At 40.9% G+C, this 18,150-nt stretch overlaps 1 protein-coding gene across 4 annotated transcripts; it reads right to left on the bottom strand.

Annotated features, from left to right (window-relative positions):
* Window positions 1–6,628: 6,628 nt before the first annotated feature.
* Window positions 6,629–9,087, bottom strand: LOC104108799 (uncharacterized). Of its 4 annotated transcripts, none has more exons than XM_009617930.3 (3): window positions 8,871–9,086; window positions 8,674–8,781; window positions 6,629–6,945 (listed from the first exon to the last, which is right to left on the bottom strand). In XM_009617930.3, exons 1-2 carry the CDS (start codon window positions 8,961–8,963, stop codon window positions 8,680–8,682), a joined length of 195 nt encoding a protein of 64 aa, XP_009616225.1. In that variant the 5' UTR covers window positions 8,964–9,086; the 3' UTR covers window positions 6,629–6,945; window positions 8,674–8,679. The 4 variants fall into 4 exon arrangements, with proteins under 4 accessions (XP_009616225.1, XP_009616222.1, XP_070031057.1 ...); XM_009617927.4 differs by having other exon boundaries at window positions 6,629–6,949; window positions 8,871–9,081; XM_070174956.1 differs by lacking the exon at window positions 6,629–6,945 and adding an exon at window positions 6,956–8,229 and having other exon boundaries at window positions 8,871–9,087.
* Between the last annotated feature and the right edge of the window lie 9,063 nt (window positions 9,088–18,150).

Genomic DNA, 18,150 nt, shown 5'->3' with positions numbered 1-18,150 from the left:
CTGTGTACAAAGGTGGCCCGGTTCAGCCTATCCAAAGACGGTACATTGTTCCGGAGAACGCTCGATGGCCCACTTGTAATATGTCTAGGACCCGGAGACACCGATTATGTTCTGAGGAAAATTCACGAAGGCACCTGTGAAAATCATTCGGGCACAGAATCATTAGTTCAGAAAATAATCAGAGCTAGCTACTATTGGATCGATATGGAAAAGGACGCGAAGGAGTTCGTACGAAAATGCGACGGGTGTCAAAGGCATACTCCGATGATTCATCATAAGATCAAAAGAATGTTGTCAACACCATATCACCCTAGTGGGAACGGACAAGCAGAGTCCACGAACAAAACCATACTCTAAAACCTCAGAAAGAGATTGACCAAAGCCAAATGAAAATGGAAAGAAATCTGGCCCGAAGTCCTATGGGCTTAATGTACGACCTCGAAGTCCAGTACCGGGGCCACCCCATTCTCATTGGTTTACGGTGACAAAGCTCTAATACCGGTCGAAGTCGGAGAACCGAGTCTCAGGTTCCGATATGCAACCAAAGAATCAAACAACGAGACCATGAATACGAGCCTAGAACTATTAGATGAAAGGCGCGAAACCGCCCTCGTCCGGATGGCAGCTCAAAAACAATGGATCTAGAGGTATTACAATCGAAGAGCCAACCTTCGACACTTCAATGTCGGGGACTTAGTGTTGAGGTAGGTCACATTGAACACCCGGAACCCGAACGAAGGGAAGTCGGGACCAAACTGGGAAGGTCCGTATCAAATTATCGAGATCACCGGAAAAGGGTCGTACAAACTCAGAGCAATGAACGGTGAACGATTACCGAACAACTGGAACGTAACTCACTTGAAACGATATTACTGCTAAGGTACGACCCCGTTCACTTCTTTTATTTATCTACATTTTGGACTAACACTTGCAGGTAGCCGCCAAAGAACGACACAATTTTTAGGCATGAAAGCACGCGTTGTACTTTTTTTCCCTTGAACCGGTTTTGTCCCAAATGGGTTTTCCGGCAAGGTTTTTGACGAGGCAACAGTAGATCGTGCTAACTTAGAATCGAAGACCGATTGTCAACAGTATTCAAGGCTTCTCTATAGTCGACCTCGAACACTGGGGGCATCACTCTTGGAAAACAATTTTGGCAAGGAAAGAAACTTCGTGCTCGAATAGTCTAGGCTCGATCGATAGGATTTACTGTAAGGGCCAAACGGTCGAATGAACGGTGCCCACATAGACCACCCGAGCCTGGACACAAAGCTTGGACACATGTGTAACTTTGTATATTACGCACAAAATTTAAAGGAAGTTTCTACCTTGCAGATAAATATTTTGCCCTTTGAAAATTTTTCCTTGTTACATTTGATCCCCCGAAGACATCGAGCCCAAGGGCCACCTTACTCGGGGAGTGCCGCTCAAGGCAGGTTCGGACATCCCGGGATAATAAAGTCCGGGGGCACAAAGCTTATTTTGCAGTGCTCGAACTTTAAAGGCTACGGCTACCCCCATTCGGGAATGGTTATCTCGGTTAAACCTGAATGACTCGGGGTAACAAACCCACTGGGCAACACCCGAACAAAAAAGGCTACGACCGTACTGAAACGACTCGAAGACGTCTGAGACCTGTAACAAAAAACAAGGTTTTCAAAATTTCTAAACCGGTTCAAAAGGCTACCCTCGACAAATTATAATCTAAAAATTTCTAAGTATTTTTGAAAAAGTTTCCGATCATACCGAGCTCCCACGAATCGTAAACAAAATAATATCGAAAGAAATGCATGTTCGAACCTCCGGGCAAGACCTAAATATAACATGCTAAGGCATTTCGATATCTTTGCATAAAGAACAAAGCGGAAGGAAACAAGCTTAAAACTGTCGAAGGGAAAAAAGAGCCTATAATATATATATATATATATATATATATATATATATATATATATATGAAAAGATATTTACAAAGGCCAAACGACCTTGACAAAAAAAAGTACAAAAATACAAAAACAAAGAAAAATGTACAAGGCACTTAAATGGCATGGTCTCCACCGGAGCCCGCCTCGTCACCGGCACCATCAGAGTCTTCTCCGCACCCGGATCCGTCCGAACACTCGGAGTCTTCTTCATCCTCAGGATACGCCAGTTTCTTGGCCTCGGCTTCGAACCCCTTAGCACTATCTACCTCGACCGATAAATCAAAACCCCGAGCATGAATTTCTTCGAGGGCCTCCCTTCGGGACTGCCACTTCACGTATTCGACGGTATCTTTCAACCGGTCCTGGGCTGCCTTGGCATCGGCCTTATACTGGGCCACCATCTCATCGGCATCAGCTTTGGTCACTTCAACCACCGACTTGGCCGCTTTAAACTCCTTGGCAAGAGTCTCTCGATCGGAAGCGACCGAGCTTAGCTGAGACTGAAGCTCCTCAACTTTTTGGGACCGAGCCTCGATTTTCTCCTTCGCCGCTCGAAGTTGAGCCTCCGCTGAGGCCAACTGCGCCCGTGAAGTTTCTTTTTCCGAGGCCAGGCGGTCCATCCTGCCTCTCCACTCTTCGGCTTCGACCTTGACTGCATCCATCTCGGCTTAGAGTAGGTCGATCCGATCAATCTTCTGTTGGACCAGCGGGTTCCAACCATTAGTCACCGTGTCTAGCTCATCATCACTAACTTCAAAGATTTTTACCTGTTCAACCAGGTCGCATGTTCTTTCCGAGCCACTTCCAATTCACCTCGAAGGCTCATAGCATCCCCTTCACGCTGCTCGCCGAGAAGTTTATAGGTATATCTCTTCTTAGTAAGCCCTCTGACTTCGGCTTCGAGCTGGTTCAACTCATCCCGATACTAGAGAAAAGTTTCATGGTGAAGTACTAAGGCCTACAAGTACGAAGAAGAATATTAGGATTATCAACGAATTAGTTCAAGTATAAGAGGAGAAATTGAAATCACCAAGAGTTGTGTAAAGTTACCCGATTCAGCGCCTGTTGTGCTTCGCTGAATAGGCAGGGCGCGTCTACCTCGTTCATTTTGGCTTGGTCTTACTTGGTCACCAGGTACCGAAGGTAACTGGCCACCCCTACGGGGGCAGAAAGAATTCGGGCGTCTTCCGGAACAGAGATGATGATGGATCGCTTCCGATCAGGATCCACGCTCGGGGCAGGGAACCGGTTGATCAGTTTCGGGCTCGAGGTAGGCCCACTAGCTTCCGAAGACGGACTCTTCTTCGGCATCTCTAAGTCACCCAATCCGGTGACGTCCTCCGTGGCAGTGGAATCCACGCCATCAAAAAAGTTGCGGAAAGGGTCCTCTGCCCCATGGGCCCCCTCATTGGGGCATTCTTTCACCGTTTGGGCCTCGATGTACATAGACTCAGTAAACGAGGGCGACTCGGGGATGTCTATCACATCGAGTGCCTCCTTAGAGGCATTGCCCGCATCCCGGGAAGCCTCGGCCCTAGCCTCCTCATCGACCTCTTTAGTTTGAGGCAAATTGGTCTCGCGGTTCTCTGGTTCGGAGGCCCCCTGCCCTTCAAGCTGCGACGGCACGCGGGCCACCAGAACATAGGGTTCTTCTTCTTCTTCTTTGGATTGGTCTCTCAGACGATAGAGCAAATCCGAAGACGGTGCTCGGGCACTGGTGCGTTCTTTTGATTTGCGCAGCAGCCTTCTTCTTGTTTTCTTTTTCTCCGAGCTCGGGGAACTCGGAGCCCTTTTTCTTTTCTTCTATCCGGCCTGTCTCGGAGCAGGGAACTTAGCAGATAAGTCCTCGCCACCGACTGGAGGCTTCATCTCGACGTCCGTAGATAAGCCTGCAAAAAGAAGTAAAGGGAGTAAGGGCTTAATATTAAAAGAGGAATACTAATACTACCTACTCGGGAAAGAAGTTTCACCATGGGAACGGGCCTCCCAACGGTCCTTTGAGAGCTTGCTCCACGAGCGCTCGGAATATGTCATCTGTGATACGATACCCTCGACCCACTCCTTGAGTCGAGGGACAGCGTTCGGGACCCGAGCAACGGCTGTACCACCACAAAGCATCGGTAAGAAAAAGAGAAGTAAGTGTAGAATCGACATTCAAAAGTAAATCATACTTACGTGAGGTATTCCACTTCTCGGAAAATGGCATGCACTCAGCTGGGATTAAGTCCGAAGTCCACACTCGAACAAAATAGCCTTGCCAGCCCCGATCCCGGTCCTCATCAATACTTGATAACGGGGCTTTACTGGCCCGATGCACGAGCTTTATCAGTCCCCCCCCCCCGAAAAATTCGAGGACTGTATAAACGAAGAAGATGGTCGATGGTGAATGAGCATCCATCGATTTTGTTCACAAAGAACCGAAGGAGGATCACAATCCTCCACAGTGAAGGATGGATCTGACTGAGGCATACCTCGTATCTCTTACAGAAATTAATGATGATCGGGTCCACCGGGCCCAGTGTAAAGGGATAAGTGTAAACACTTGAGTATCCCTCGACATAGGTAGTGATGGTCTCATCGGGGTGGGGGATTACTATGTCATTACCGACCCAGTTGCAGTCTTTTCGGACCATATGGAGGACTTCTTCAGTGATCGAGCAGATGTATCTCGAGACCTCCTCACACTGGCCTTGTACGGAGGAAGGTTTTTCAACCTTGAAATCGATGTTGACCGAGCGTCCCCCGGGGATGAACATTTTCAAAGGGGTTCAGCTACTGGTTCGTCAATGGCAGCGCGCGAAACAGTCTCCTCGGCCTCAGTAGCCGGCCGCGAAGTAGAAGGGGTTTCTTTCTGGGGAACGATTTTTGAAGTCTTTGCCATTTCTTTATACAATGGAGGAAAATCTAAGAAAGGTGGAGAAAGAAAGGAAGTTGAAAGATTGGACTTGATGGCTTAAGATGAAGACGGGTAAAAATTCTTGCAAAGAATCTCGAAAAACCTGAGTAAAAGTGCTAGAAAATATTGAAATCTTAAAGGTACGAAGGTAGAAGGTTTGGATGTAAAGTTAAAATGAACAAAGGGGGTATTTATAGTATTTTAGCGATGTTTCGCATCCAGGGACAGCCGACCGCCGGCTGACATGAATTTAATGCCATTAAGACTTGACTGACGAGACGTTTCAGTTGTTTTGTCGTTTCTGTTACGATGCTTCGAAGCAAGAATCGGAAGCTCATGTCGTTTCTCGTCGTTTACTCTCCGAAAAACGAGGGGACTATCTGTATACGGGTGAAACCGACCTCATGATGCATCCTAGCCTCCGACAAGATAAGCCAAAGCTCGAGACATGGCAATAAGGGACCGAAACCGAGCCCAAAATCCCACCGGACTAGAACCCGGGGGCATGACGCCTGCCTTCGAGAATATCGAGGCCATGATCCCGGAATCTGTCGTAGCCTCGAGCGACTTCGAAGAACATTGTCAGACAATCCAGCATAGCCAACAGAAGGCCAAAATATTCGGGACCGGCCGAATATTACGGCGGGGATCTCGGCGCGTATCGATAAGGAGCCGACAATCAGTGAATCAGAAAATTTTTTACCTTTTTATAGAGTTGTACCTAAAATAGGGCTCCCCTATTATATAAAGGGGGTCTAATAATTTATTTTTACACATTGTAACATGCACTCAAAAGCAATACATTATTATTTTCTCTTTCTTTAAGCTCTTATTCTTCTGTTTATCGACACCGGTCGTGGTGAGCCCAGCTCGAGGGAAATTGTTCCATCAAGGCTGAAATTATCCAACTCATGTGGTTTGAATTTATTTATCTTTATTTACTCAATAGCAACTTAATTTATCATTTTGTGTCAAGTTAATCCGCGTATCCTTAAAATCGCTTATAAATTTAATTGTTATCCGAGTTTGAGGGTAAACAATCTTATTCCTTGATTTTCAAAATTTTCTAAGATGGTATCAATTGACATAATATTAATCTAGTTATATGAAGATTAAAGGTTTGCATTAAAGACTATGGCACCAGCAATCATCAAATCATGGCTCCACCTCTACGTTCACATCTAGGGTGTTTGTGCGTAACTAATGTTCCTAATGTGTCCGCCATTTACAGGTAGATCTTGAAGTAGAAAACACCCGACCCACATGAACAAATTACATATTCTATTGGAGTAAACTGACAGAAAACTTACCAACCCATATTCTCATTAGTCATTTCAAGTTTTTGTAACAGCTCAAGTTCTCAGTTAATGCTTAACTAGCCTGAGCAAGACATCCTCAAAATTCCAAGAAATACATAAGGTGAAAGCATTTCACACTTTTAACTGCAATTGAATGATTCACACCGAGCTTAGGAAGTAGACCTACCACAGAAGCTGCCCTCGTCATTTCTGCATGTTATGTATAACTTTATTCTTTAGCATTTATCTAAGGAAAATCTACATAAGCTTGTCAGCTTTAATACTAGGTGACAAAGTCAGATAACCACCAAGAATCATTCTCAGTTCTCCAATCAAAATCATTTCACCTTTGATTCCGGTAGGAAATAAGCACTCATTCAACTTACTCAACCACATAAAACACACAGAGAAATCACCATCCTCCATAACTGGTTCCAGGGTGAAGACCGGACTCCCGTATTTATTACCAATGACGTCAATTCACCACAACTGATGTAGATAATATACAACTCTTGCTCAAAGCAAATCTCATTGAATGAATGAAATAGACGGATAAAAATGATGGTTGTCCAATGTAGATGAGTATTTATTGAAACATATCCTTCTAACAAATTAAAAAAACTTTTATACACATCAAAATAATCTTTTGATACAATTTTGATGTCATTATTCTTATTTTGCATAAACAACTGCGGTCATGGTACAGCAGATACACTCCAAAATCTGCAGTTATTCCTTTATCACCGTTGATAATTACTGGCTAACAAATTCCGAAACTATCCAATAGATGACTTGGTAATAACCTGCCAGTCCTATGGTGGAAACATGACTACCTAACACAGTACAAACCATCAAGTTACATTGTGAATTTTTCACCTTTAGTAATCTTCTTGGCAGTAATTTAACACATTCAACAACTATCGAACATATAACTCAGCAATAGCATACACTTGCACATGGTGTAAATGTTTCTATGAAATCTACCAACTATCGAATTCTATATATACTAGCACCACAATGTTATGGCTTTTATGGGATATCCATTGACAAAAAAGTCCAGCATGTTCAATTTAAGAGACCAAATATCATTTGACAAGACTAGCCCAAGAGAATAAAATGGGAATGCTAATTGCATCATTCATAACAGAGATTGCTATTTGCTAAAATCCTGAATACTTCTATCTGGATCTATCATTGATAACTCCAGAAGTGTAATGGATAGTTGTAGAGAAAAACCAGTTCCAAGCATTGAAATACGAGAGAAGATTCCAATTATGATACCACTATTACCAAAAGATGAACAAAAATTTGGTCTTATGATGGCAACAATAACAAAGCAACAAAATTTCAAATTAAGTGCAAATGTTCCCATTCAATTCCTAAACAGTTCTATAACTCTACTAGCAGTAATTTATGAAATATATAGAGTTTATTTTCTCAAAAAAAGTGTATATATATATATATATAACTTCAGTGATGTGCCAAGGGCAATAGATAGCGAAGCTTAACATACAAGAGCTATCTCAACCTAAGCTTCAAGTTTTAATCTCAGCATATTAAGATAGAAGAGGAGGTGGATACTAATGAGAGTCATCATAATGAGAAAGAAGATGATGCTATAGATGAATATGCTTATGTTACTGATAAAAATCTGATGGTTACCAGATTGATACATTGCATAATTTTGCTCACCATATTGATGAAACATTGCTTAACGTCTCTTATGGATGAATTTTCTTTGACTGATCAGAAAAATACATGACCTATCTTTGATATTTGATATGCATGTGTGTGTGTGTGTTTAAAAAAAAGTTCTTACTTACTTGGCACTAAAAACACGAGCATTCCCCACATAATTTCAAATAACTGTCGTGTTTCTTCACTAGCTTTCTGAATTAGGTTCTAACAGGCCTTGTAGCTTTTTGCATTTGACAACACTACTAGAAAGAACCAAGCAAGAGTACAAAGAAGAAATTAGAGCCATGTAGAGTTTAGATGGGCTATTGAGAGCATCATCAACTGTATCTATAAGTTCTTATTAGGCATTCCCTGCCCTTAAAGGATACAAATAGTCCACCAATTCATCAAAAACGTTATGGCATATTGGAGGTTCCTGAAAGGCATCTCTTTATTAGACCATCAATAGGTAAATTATATATGTCAATCATATTGATACTTCAAAAGGAAAACTCAAAATTTCACTCATAAGAATGCAGCAAAAGTCATGACCCTAACATATGAAGACAGGAAATTTATCCAATATGCCATCAGAAAAGGGCTCTGATATGCGCCCAAGGTTGTAGCCTAATGGATAATGAAATGGGCGGAGAACCATGAAGTCTCAGGTTCAAATTAGAGAAAAAAATAACTAGGTTATTTCTTCCCATCTTTCTAATTCTTAATATACACTTGAGCTAGTCAACGTACCCGCTCCTGGACACTACCATATTATTAATAAATAAAAAAGGCTTCGCTATTTTACTCTTGTCAAACAAAATTTCGTCAAGTTCATAATCCCATCAAAAGAAAGAGAAGAAAATATCCAAGTCAATCTCACAAGTAGTTAATTTGACGAGTGATTATCCTGTTGATTGGTGCCTTCGTCGTTTAAGTTTCCAAATTTGTGCTTGAAAGAATCTTGCCTCTGCAACCACATCATGTGCCCCTGCACGAAAATTGCACAATTTTCGCCATTAGTTCGTGCACGATGTGTGGAAATCAGTATCCAAGCATTTTACTTCAAAATTATATTACCTGCAGAGCAGCAGCCCAGACAACGAGGAAAGAGGCGACCCAGAATTTTTTGTCCTTGAGGAATTGCTTTGCTACCAACTTCCTGCCCTCCATTGAGTAATCACTCCCACAAAACCCTTAACTAAACCCTTGTAAAAATTTTGCAGATTTTGAATTGGATTCCACCTATGTGGCATCGGGTTGTATTTGTGAAAATAGCACTCGCTGGCAAGGTTTTACTAGTTGAAATATAGTGGGCGTTTGTAAAGTGATTGAATAATAGCCATTATTTTGCTGCTAATATTGAAAATTTCAGCATAATATATTGAAAATAGGAGTATTTGTGTATGAACTTCTAGCATATTATGTTGAAAATTCAGTATATTATGCTGGAACTTCAATATATTATGCTGAAAGTTTACATGCAAAAAATTCGAACTCCAGTATATTATGCTGGAATATTTTCCGAATTTTGAAAAATATTTTCATTCATATTTATCTTTACATGAAAAGTAGCTAAATTTCGATTACTCTTGAAACTGTGACTATTTTTCAATTAGCACTTGTAAATCCGGCTATTGTTGAATGAATACACATCGTCAAAAAATATATAAACATATACACAGATTATGCATAAAATATATATTATACTGATATTTTTTTAGGAGCAGTTATATAGTGTAAATTTTTCTTTTATAAAATACAATTTAAAAAAAGAAAAAAAAAATATATATATATATATATATATATATATATATATATATATATATATATATATATATATATATATATATATATGGCACCTCTAGAGACTAGGATTCTTTTTATCTTTTTTCTTAAATTTTTTACACTTTTCTTTTATTAAGTGCTCTATTGAAAATCTGAAAAGTCAATTTTAAATGTCGTCTAAACTGAAAAGGTTATTTTTAAAAGTTGTACAAAACATTCGAGGAAACGAAAGATGAAAAATACCTTTAATTTTGTCTGAACAATTACATCCATTAACAAGCAGTAATTGTTGGTAAGGAACAACAAATATAAGGAACATAAACATTGAACGAGCAGCCAAAACCTAAATTATTATTGTTTACTCGTAAAACGATACAATTAAATTTATTGCGTAGTTTATAGACAAACAAACTGATTTGATCCAAAAATGATAAATAAACAAGATTAAAAATAAGACTTAGAGGTTAAAATCAAAGGAAGTGACAAAGTTGGCTCCGTGAGCGATACCTCCGGGACAGAAATAAGAACAATGCAAAAGAGCAAATAAAGTTATATTTTTGAGCTTGAGAAATGGAATATAACATGAGTTTCGCCAAAAATTGTGTATGTTACAATGGCTGTTAAGCCTACTATTTATAGATAGACCTATGGATACAAGATCCTAGGATCAAGCCCCTCTTAAATGACAACAAAGAGGGCCATTGATGAATATGTAACGGCAGGCTATGAATACAAATATTCTCTGCAACAGCTACCCATTTAATACCAGGAAATATTCTTCATTGAATGTTATCCGATGAATGTTCCGATGGCAAACATTCAATCTGCTCACGTTGATCATGCTCCCTTCGGGGTTTATCCTATGCAACTGCAACTGTTGTTCTCGATACAGGTTATTATTTGATTTTCTTTCGACCTGTCTTCGGTCCCACATGTCATGCTACCATTTGATCATTTAATATAAACCAATATTACTCTATACATATAGTCTCCCTGCTTTCCGGTGGCACATCTTTGTGTCATTGGGAAGTTGGTGAAGATTCCTTTCTTGGTAGGAAATTTTCTGAAATCCTTCTAAACAGACTCTGACGTTTGAAAAGGACGCACGTCTTCTTACATTTAATATCCCGAACATATTTCGCCCCACGATTCAACAATATTTTCGCCGGTTCTAGAGGTAATTATGAACATGATTTTTGCCGCCTATATCTTTACTTATACTCATCATTTTACCTCTTTCACTTCCAAAACTTTCACAAGTTCATCATTTCTTTGCACTTAACCTCCTTTTGCTTTCATCGCTTTCCGGTTCTTCTTCAAAAAACTTCACCATCCCTTTTACTATCATGGTTTTTTTTACTGAATCCTTTGGAAATTCTGGTCTTCTCTTCGGTGGAGGCCAGAAGAGAAGCAAAGATAAAGAGCTTGATGTTAATGTTGATCCTCCCACGGTGAGCATCATCATACCCAAGCATCTGAGCATCGTTAATGACTTCCAAGAGAAGTTCCCCTCTGTGTCTCCACGGACTTAGGCCGTTAGCAGATATCCTTTTTTTATTCGCTCTTCCGGTACTCCTGCTGTGAAGGAAGATTGCAACTGTCGAGACCTTAACATCATCGCTCCTGACTTGATAGAGTGAGTTCCCTTCACCAAGGAAGGCTTTACGTATGTCTATACGTATCCCTTCACCTTGGGTCCGTTTTCTTTGAGCAGGGGTCTTGATCATGTGATCTTGGAGTTCTACCATTGGTACCACGTCTATTTGGCACAAGTGGGCCGTTCTATATGGCGAACTGTGACATGTCTTCGCTAGCTGTGCACGGAGACTGGGGAAACCCTAACCCTGGCATGCATGATGAATCTCTATTCCCCCAAAATCTTTCATGGTGGAGTAATAAAGTTCAGTAAACATGGCCACCATGCCCTTCTCACCAGCGTGGATGATGATAATGACCGTGGATGGATGGAGTTGTTCGTCATCATTGCTACCAGGGATATTGTAACACCCCAGAAAATTTCAAAATACTTAAGCGCTATAAAGAAAATTAATGTGCACTAATTATATTATTTTGTGTGCACACAAGGGCTATTATAAGAATCATATCAATTGATCATGATAATATATGTATGAGGTGCATTAAGAAGGGTTTATGGTCTAAGAAGAGCCCCAAGGCTAAGTCAAGTTGAAAAGTTTATGATGGGATAAAGTTTTAAGTGAGTTCGTATAAGATCTTATTTCAAACACATGCTGCTACCAAACTATAACTACTTAGGCAATCATCTACCTATCAAATTCAAGATCTTTGAGTCTAGTTTCTAACGCTTCAAACCGTTTGTCATTTGGATACTCCTATAAGAAGTTATAACCAAATTATCAAAGGCTGAAAAAATGAGATTTTGCCAATCCTGCGATCGCAGAATAAATATGCGATCGCGAAACTGATTCTGCGACCGCAAAACTGGTCGCAGAATGGACCAGTACAGCCCAGTTTTTGGCACCGATTTTGCGGTGCATTTTGCGACCCGCATAGCCATTCTGCGGTCCATTATGCGATCGCAGACCTGCTTTCGGAGGGTTAATTTTTTTATTTTCATAACCCGACCCTATTTTGATAAATATGCTTTGGAGATTATTTTGGGGCAATTATCTGAGGTTTTTTAGAGAGAAGTAAGAGTGTTCTAGAGAGAGGAAGTAGATGAAGTATTTTGTTCATCAAGATCTTGTCCAAGCTTTGAAATCCAACAAGGAAATCTCACAAGTTCTTCATCTAAGAGGTAAGGTTCCATACCCTAGTTTTTAATTTCAAATTTGGGCAGAAGATGGTTGAGTTGGAGTATAATTATGGGGTATGAGAGTATTACTTATACATGTATGTAACAATAAGGTTTGTGGGAAGGTTGTTGAGCTCAAATAAGTAAAGATTGGGTTGTAGAATGAAGGAAATCTTGTAGAAGAACCTTGTAGCCAAATTTGCACACATAGTGTTTGATAAAATGCTCAAATGAGCTGAAACCATGAATACCTTCCTAATTTGTATTCAATTTTGTTATGTCTCAAAATAGATTGGAATTGCTAGAATTTCCGAAATGTTGTAGTAATTTAAGGAAAGCTTAAAGCAAGGTATGTTGGCTAAACTACTATCTTAGAATTTAATTCAATGATGTTCTCGTAAGTTTCAAGTATGGTTGTCTCAAGTTCCTTATTCTATATTGTGAGTTGTTCCCAATAAATTCGATTGCCACGAATAAGCAAAGTGTCGAGGATTATGTATTCAAAGCGTGTTCTGAATGTTCCTATCACATTAAGTTATCTTTTGGGAATGTGTTCAAGAATGATATATGTATTAAAATGCTATGTCTTTGAGTTGTGTTTCAAATAAAGGTTATGATGCCAAATTGTGTGAGAAAACTCAATATGCTTAAGACTCTTAATTTCTCATATGTGTACCTAATCCACTTACCACTACCTTGGATATGGCTAAGTACAAGTACAATTGTTCATCTGCCTTCAGAGTATAAAGCAAAAATAGGCTTGAGAGGTACCGCTTGAGTTCCTCCAGGGCTTGTTGGCACTCCGGGGTCCATGAGAAGTTATTCTTCTTCTTCAACAGTGAAAAGAACCGATGATTCTTGTCAGAGGACCTCGAGATAATCGACCCAAAGCGGCTATGCGCCCGGTTAACCTTTGAACGGCTTTTACATTATCTACAACGGTGATGTCATCGATGACCTTGATCTTATCGAGATTAATCTCAATTCCCCAGTTGGACACCATGAATCCAAGGAATATCCCGGACCCGACTCCGAATGCGTATTTCTCCGTGTTCAGCTTCATATTGTATTTCTTCAATATGTTAAAAGTTTCCTGCAAATGTTTACAATGGTCCTCTCCTCGCAGGGACTTACCCAATATATCATCAATGTAAACCTCCATTGATTTTTCTATTTGCTCTTCGAACATCCGATTTACTAGGCATTGGTAAGTGGCACCGGCATTCTTTAGTCTGAATGGCATTACGTTATACCAGTAGGTACCGTATTTGGTGATGAAGGACGTTTTTTCCTGGTCATCCGGGTCCATCCAGATTTGGTTATACCTAGAGTAACCATCGAGAAAACTGAGGTTCTCGTGTCCGGCCATTGCATCGATCATGTGATCGATATTTGGCAAAGGGAAAGAGTCCTTGGGACATGCCCTGTTGATGCTTTTATAGTCTACACACATTCTTAATAATTTATTACCCTTTTTAGGGACTACTACTACGTTTGCTAACAATCCGGGTACTTAACCTCCCGGATGGACCCTATTTTTAAGAGTTTAGATACCTCATCCTTGATGAATGCATGCTTGACTTCGGACTGAGGTCTCCTTTTTTGCTTGACCGGATGGAACTTCGGATCCAGTCTTAGCTTGTGAGTATTTATCTCTAGCGGAATCCCTGTCATATCGAGATGGGACCAAGCGAAATAATTTATATTAGCTATAAGAAATTGAATGAGTTTTTTCCATCAAAGCTGGTATCGGTAATTGCTATTTGGTTTCATCTTTGACCACCGGACTCATACCCTTCGATATCAAAAGTGTGGATACCGGGATCACCTCGTCGACTGCGAACATCTCCTTTGCTACCGGTTGTTCTCCGTAAACTGTTTTAATTCCTTCTGGCATCGGGAATTTCAGCATCTAGTGTAGCGTCGAGGGTACTGCCCTCATGTTGTGAATCCATGGTCTCCCGAACAGAGCATTGTACCTCATGTCTCCTTCGATCACGCAGAACTTTGTTTCTTGAATGGTTCCGGCGGTGTTCACTAGCAATGTTATCTCCCCTTTAGTGGTCTCACATGCCATGTTGAATCCGTTTAGAACCCTGATTGTAGGCACGATTTGATCTTGTAGACCTAGTTGTTCCACGACCCTCGATCTAATGATATTGGCCAAGATACCTGGATCAATTAACACATGCTTAACTCGAGACTTATTTATGAGTACAGATATTACCAGTGCATCATTGTGGGGCTGCACGATGCCTTCAGTGTCCTCGTCGGTGAAGGACAAGGTTCCTTCTAGTACGTGATCTCGAGTCTGTTTTTCCCTCGTGATGGATACTTTGGTGCATTTTAACATCGGCCCCTAGGGAATGTCGACCCCACCGATAATCATGTTAATGTCGTGCTGAGGTTCTTCCTGCTCGATCTGCTTGCTAGAATCTCTATTCCTCAAATGATTTTTGGCTCGATCACTCAGGAACTCCCGGAGATGTCCGTTGTTGAATAACCGGGCCACTTCCTCTCTCAACTGTCGGCAATCCTCTGTTATGTGGCCGTGTGTGCCATGATATTTACATATTAAGTTGGGATCCCTTTCGGCTGGATCAGACTGTAGAGGTCGAGGCCACTTGGTGTCTTTGATGCGCTCGATAGCGGATACGATAGCAGCAGCATCGACATTGAAGTTGTACTCTGATAACCTCAGCGCTTCCTTAGGCCCGATGGGTCTGTCGAAACCATTTTTGCTTATGAGTCCCCAGTTATTTTGAGTCCGATCGGTTCTCTTTTCATTTCTCACAGGGTTTCATCCATACCCATTACCCCTACGATCACCGTGGTACGGTTGATACCGATCCCTACTTAACCTTAGTTCTCGATCAATGTATCTTTTGGATCTGTCACTAGCTCAGACGGGATAAACAGACCCGGAAGGGGCCCCAAGCTGATCATCTTCGACCCTAATTTTTGATTGATATCGGTTATGCACATCAGATTTTCTTCAATTGTTGCGAAGCTAACGAGTTTCGAGTATTGAGTCCTCGGGTGAAGGCCTGAACGGCCCAATCGTCTACCACCGGCGGGAGGTCCATCCGTTCCATTTGAAACCTTGACACGAACTCCCTGAGCATCTCGTTATCTCTTTGCTTTACCTTGAAAAGTCCGACTTCCTGGTCTCGACCTTGATGGCTCCGACGTGCGCTTTTACAAAAGCATATGCAAGCATAGCAAATGAGTCAATAGAATTGGGGAGTAAGTTGTGATACCATATCATAGCTCCTTTTGACAAGGTCTATCCGAACTTTTTCAGTAGGAGAGGTTCGATCTCATCATCCTCTAAGTTGTTCCCCTTGATGGCGCACGTGTACGAGGTCACATGTTCATTTGGGTAAGTTGTTCCATTGTACTAAGGAATTTCAGGCATGCGGAACATATTTAGGATCGGCTTCGGGGCTGCGTCCGGAGGAAAAAGTTTCTGAACAAACTTTTTGGAGTCTAGGCCCTTCAATATTTGTGGTGCTCCGGGGATTTGGTCGACCCTGGAGTTGTAGGTCTACACCTTCTTGTCGTTGGCTTCATCTTTCTTTTCTCCCATTTCTACCCATTTTTTTCAATTCCTCGAGCATCTTTATTATCTCAGGTTTGGTCCTGAGTTCAGCTTCATTTGGCCTATCTGCGGCTGCTTCATTTCTGCAAGTGTTTTCCCGAGATGATTTGGGCTCAACCCAACTGGGAGCGCGGCTTTGGTTCTACAGTTGGGCTATCGCTACCTGCTGAGCTTGCAGCATTTCGAAGATCACCCGTAAGTTGATCCCATCTCCTTCGCCGTCATGGGTATTTTGGGCTACCGATCGGACTCCCCCGCGGACGTTGTTCTCAGGATCGGTAGGCAAGTTCGTGTTGATGGCCATATGTGAGTTAGCGTCGATCGGGTCCGCGGTCGGAATTCTATTGGGATCGGCAAGGGGCACCTCGTTACCGGGCACCGTGTTGTTGTTCTCGCCATGGTGGCCAGACTCAGCATTTGTGTTTAGAGGGGCAGATTGGGAGTTCGATATTTTAAACGTTGACCTGAAATCAAATACACTTCAAAGAACAAGTGTGAAGTAGGGTGTGTTATAGTAATTTGTATCAAATTGCCACTATTATCCTTAGCCCCACGGTGGGCGCCAAACTGTTTACCCTCAAGATCGGTTAACAATTAAATTTGTAAGTAGTTTTAAGGATATACGGTTTAATTTGATACAAAACGATAAATTGGGTTAGAATGAACAAATAGAAATATAGTAAATTCAAACCACGCGAGGAAGAAGATTCCAGCTTTATTGAAATATTCACCCTCGATCTGGGCTCACGGTGGGTGATATTGATGAATGAAAGAAAAAGCTTAGAATAAGAGTAAAAATAATAGTATATTGCCTTGGAATGCGTGTTACCATGTGTTTAATGAATTATCAGACCCCCTTTATATAGTAGGGGAATACTACTCTAAGTACAACTCTATAAAAGGTAAAAAATCTTCTGTTTAACTGATTGTCGACTCTACATCGATAAGTGTCGAGATCCACGCCATGATATCCGGCCGGTCGTGGATATCATAGCCTTCTATTGGTCGTGCTTGATTGCCCGATCATGTTCTCCGAAGTCTCTCAGTGTTTGGATCGATCTCGAATCATGACCCCGATATTCTCGAGGGCAGACAATCGGCCCCCGAATTCTGACTCGATAAGACCCTTGCTTCGATTCCGATCCTGCGCCATTTTCGAGCTCGTTTTACCCTGTTGGAGGTCGGAGTGTATCATGAGTTTGATTTTTACCCGTATACATTACCCGCAATCTATATTCTCAGAAATTTTATTCTCCACCAACTCTTTAAGTGTTTAACCTAAAATTTAGCTTAAAGGTCAAAGAAATTAGTTTTTATATTTTGGGATGCTAACAATTAATTTAACACACTTTTCCGAATATCAAGAAAATACTATAAGAAATTAACAGTGAAATTAAACAACTATGTAAAGCAGTAAAGGAAGGAAAATTCTTATTGTTGATTGCTTCGTTGTCAAATTCCTCCAAGTTAGACTTGCCGAAAATACAATGAGTATGAATGAGAACGAATTATAGATGGAATACAGTTAAAGAGAAAGAGGATGTTAAATAGTGAAATTATTCGTAACTCTTCCCCAATATCACATTTACCCGTTATACACATTAATTATATTTCTTGCCCGTTACACTGAAAATCAGTAACAGATAGAAAATTTATGTTTAATCTGCTTTATCTAGGATTGACTAATTCTCCTTCTTTCCGTATCTACGAGAGATTATCCGTACCGGATTTGGCGTAGTTTCATTATAAACAGTTCCAATACTAATAGTTACGATACCAATATGTCTTGTACCGAATCTTCTTCAGATTCCGTCTATGTCATTCTTCAATCCTTTTGTAACATACGTGGCATGTGTTGAAATTTAACTCGTTCATATGGTGAATTTATTTTTTACCAATACAAAATAGTCCTCCCACGAGTAATCTCAACTGATTATTCGAGAAATAGTAAAGAATTTATTTTTGCTGCCTCTTCCTGAGGTTCCAATGACATGCTCCAGAAGTGAAAGACATGCACCACTTTCAATTAATGCTCGAGTCATGTGACGTAATAGATTGGTTCTGTAATTTACAGCGATTTTCTAGGCACTGACGGCTCTGTGCTTTCGACGTGAGAGTCGAATAATGATGGCCCATAATGATATATAAATACAAAACCTTCAGACCTTTTTCCTACTTTCTTTGCGTACGTCTTCTTC

This window comes from Nicotiana tomentosiformis, chromosome 5 (genome assembly GCF_000390325.3).
Source record: "Nicotiana tomentosiformis chromosome 5, ASM39032v3, whole genome shotgun sequence".
NCBI lineage: Eukaryota > Viridiplantae > Streptophyta > Magnoliopsida > Solanales > Solanaceae > Nicotiana > Nicotiana tomentosiformis.
The sequence above is the reverse complement of the archived record's forward strand: the minus strand, read 5'-3'. Positions and strand labels throughout refer to the sequence as shown.

Coding starts and splice junctions, on each gene's coding strand:
- LOC104108799 (XM_070174956.1), bottom strand. CDS start 8,963: ATGGAGGGCAGGAAGTTGGTAGCAAAGCAATTCCTCAAGGACAAAAAA. Junction 8,782..8,870: donor TCTGGGCTGCTGCTCTGCAG/GTAATATAATTT, acceptor ATTTTCGTGCAG/GGGCACATGATGTGGTTGCA.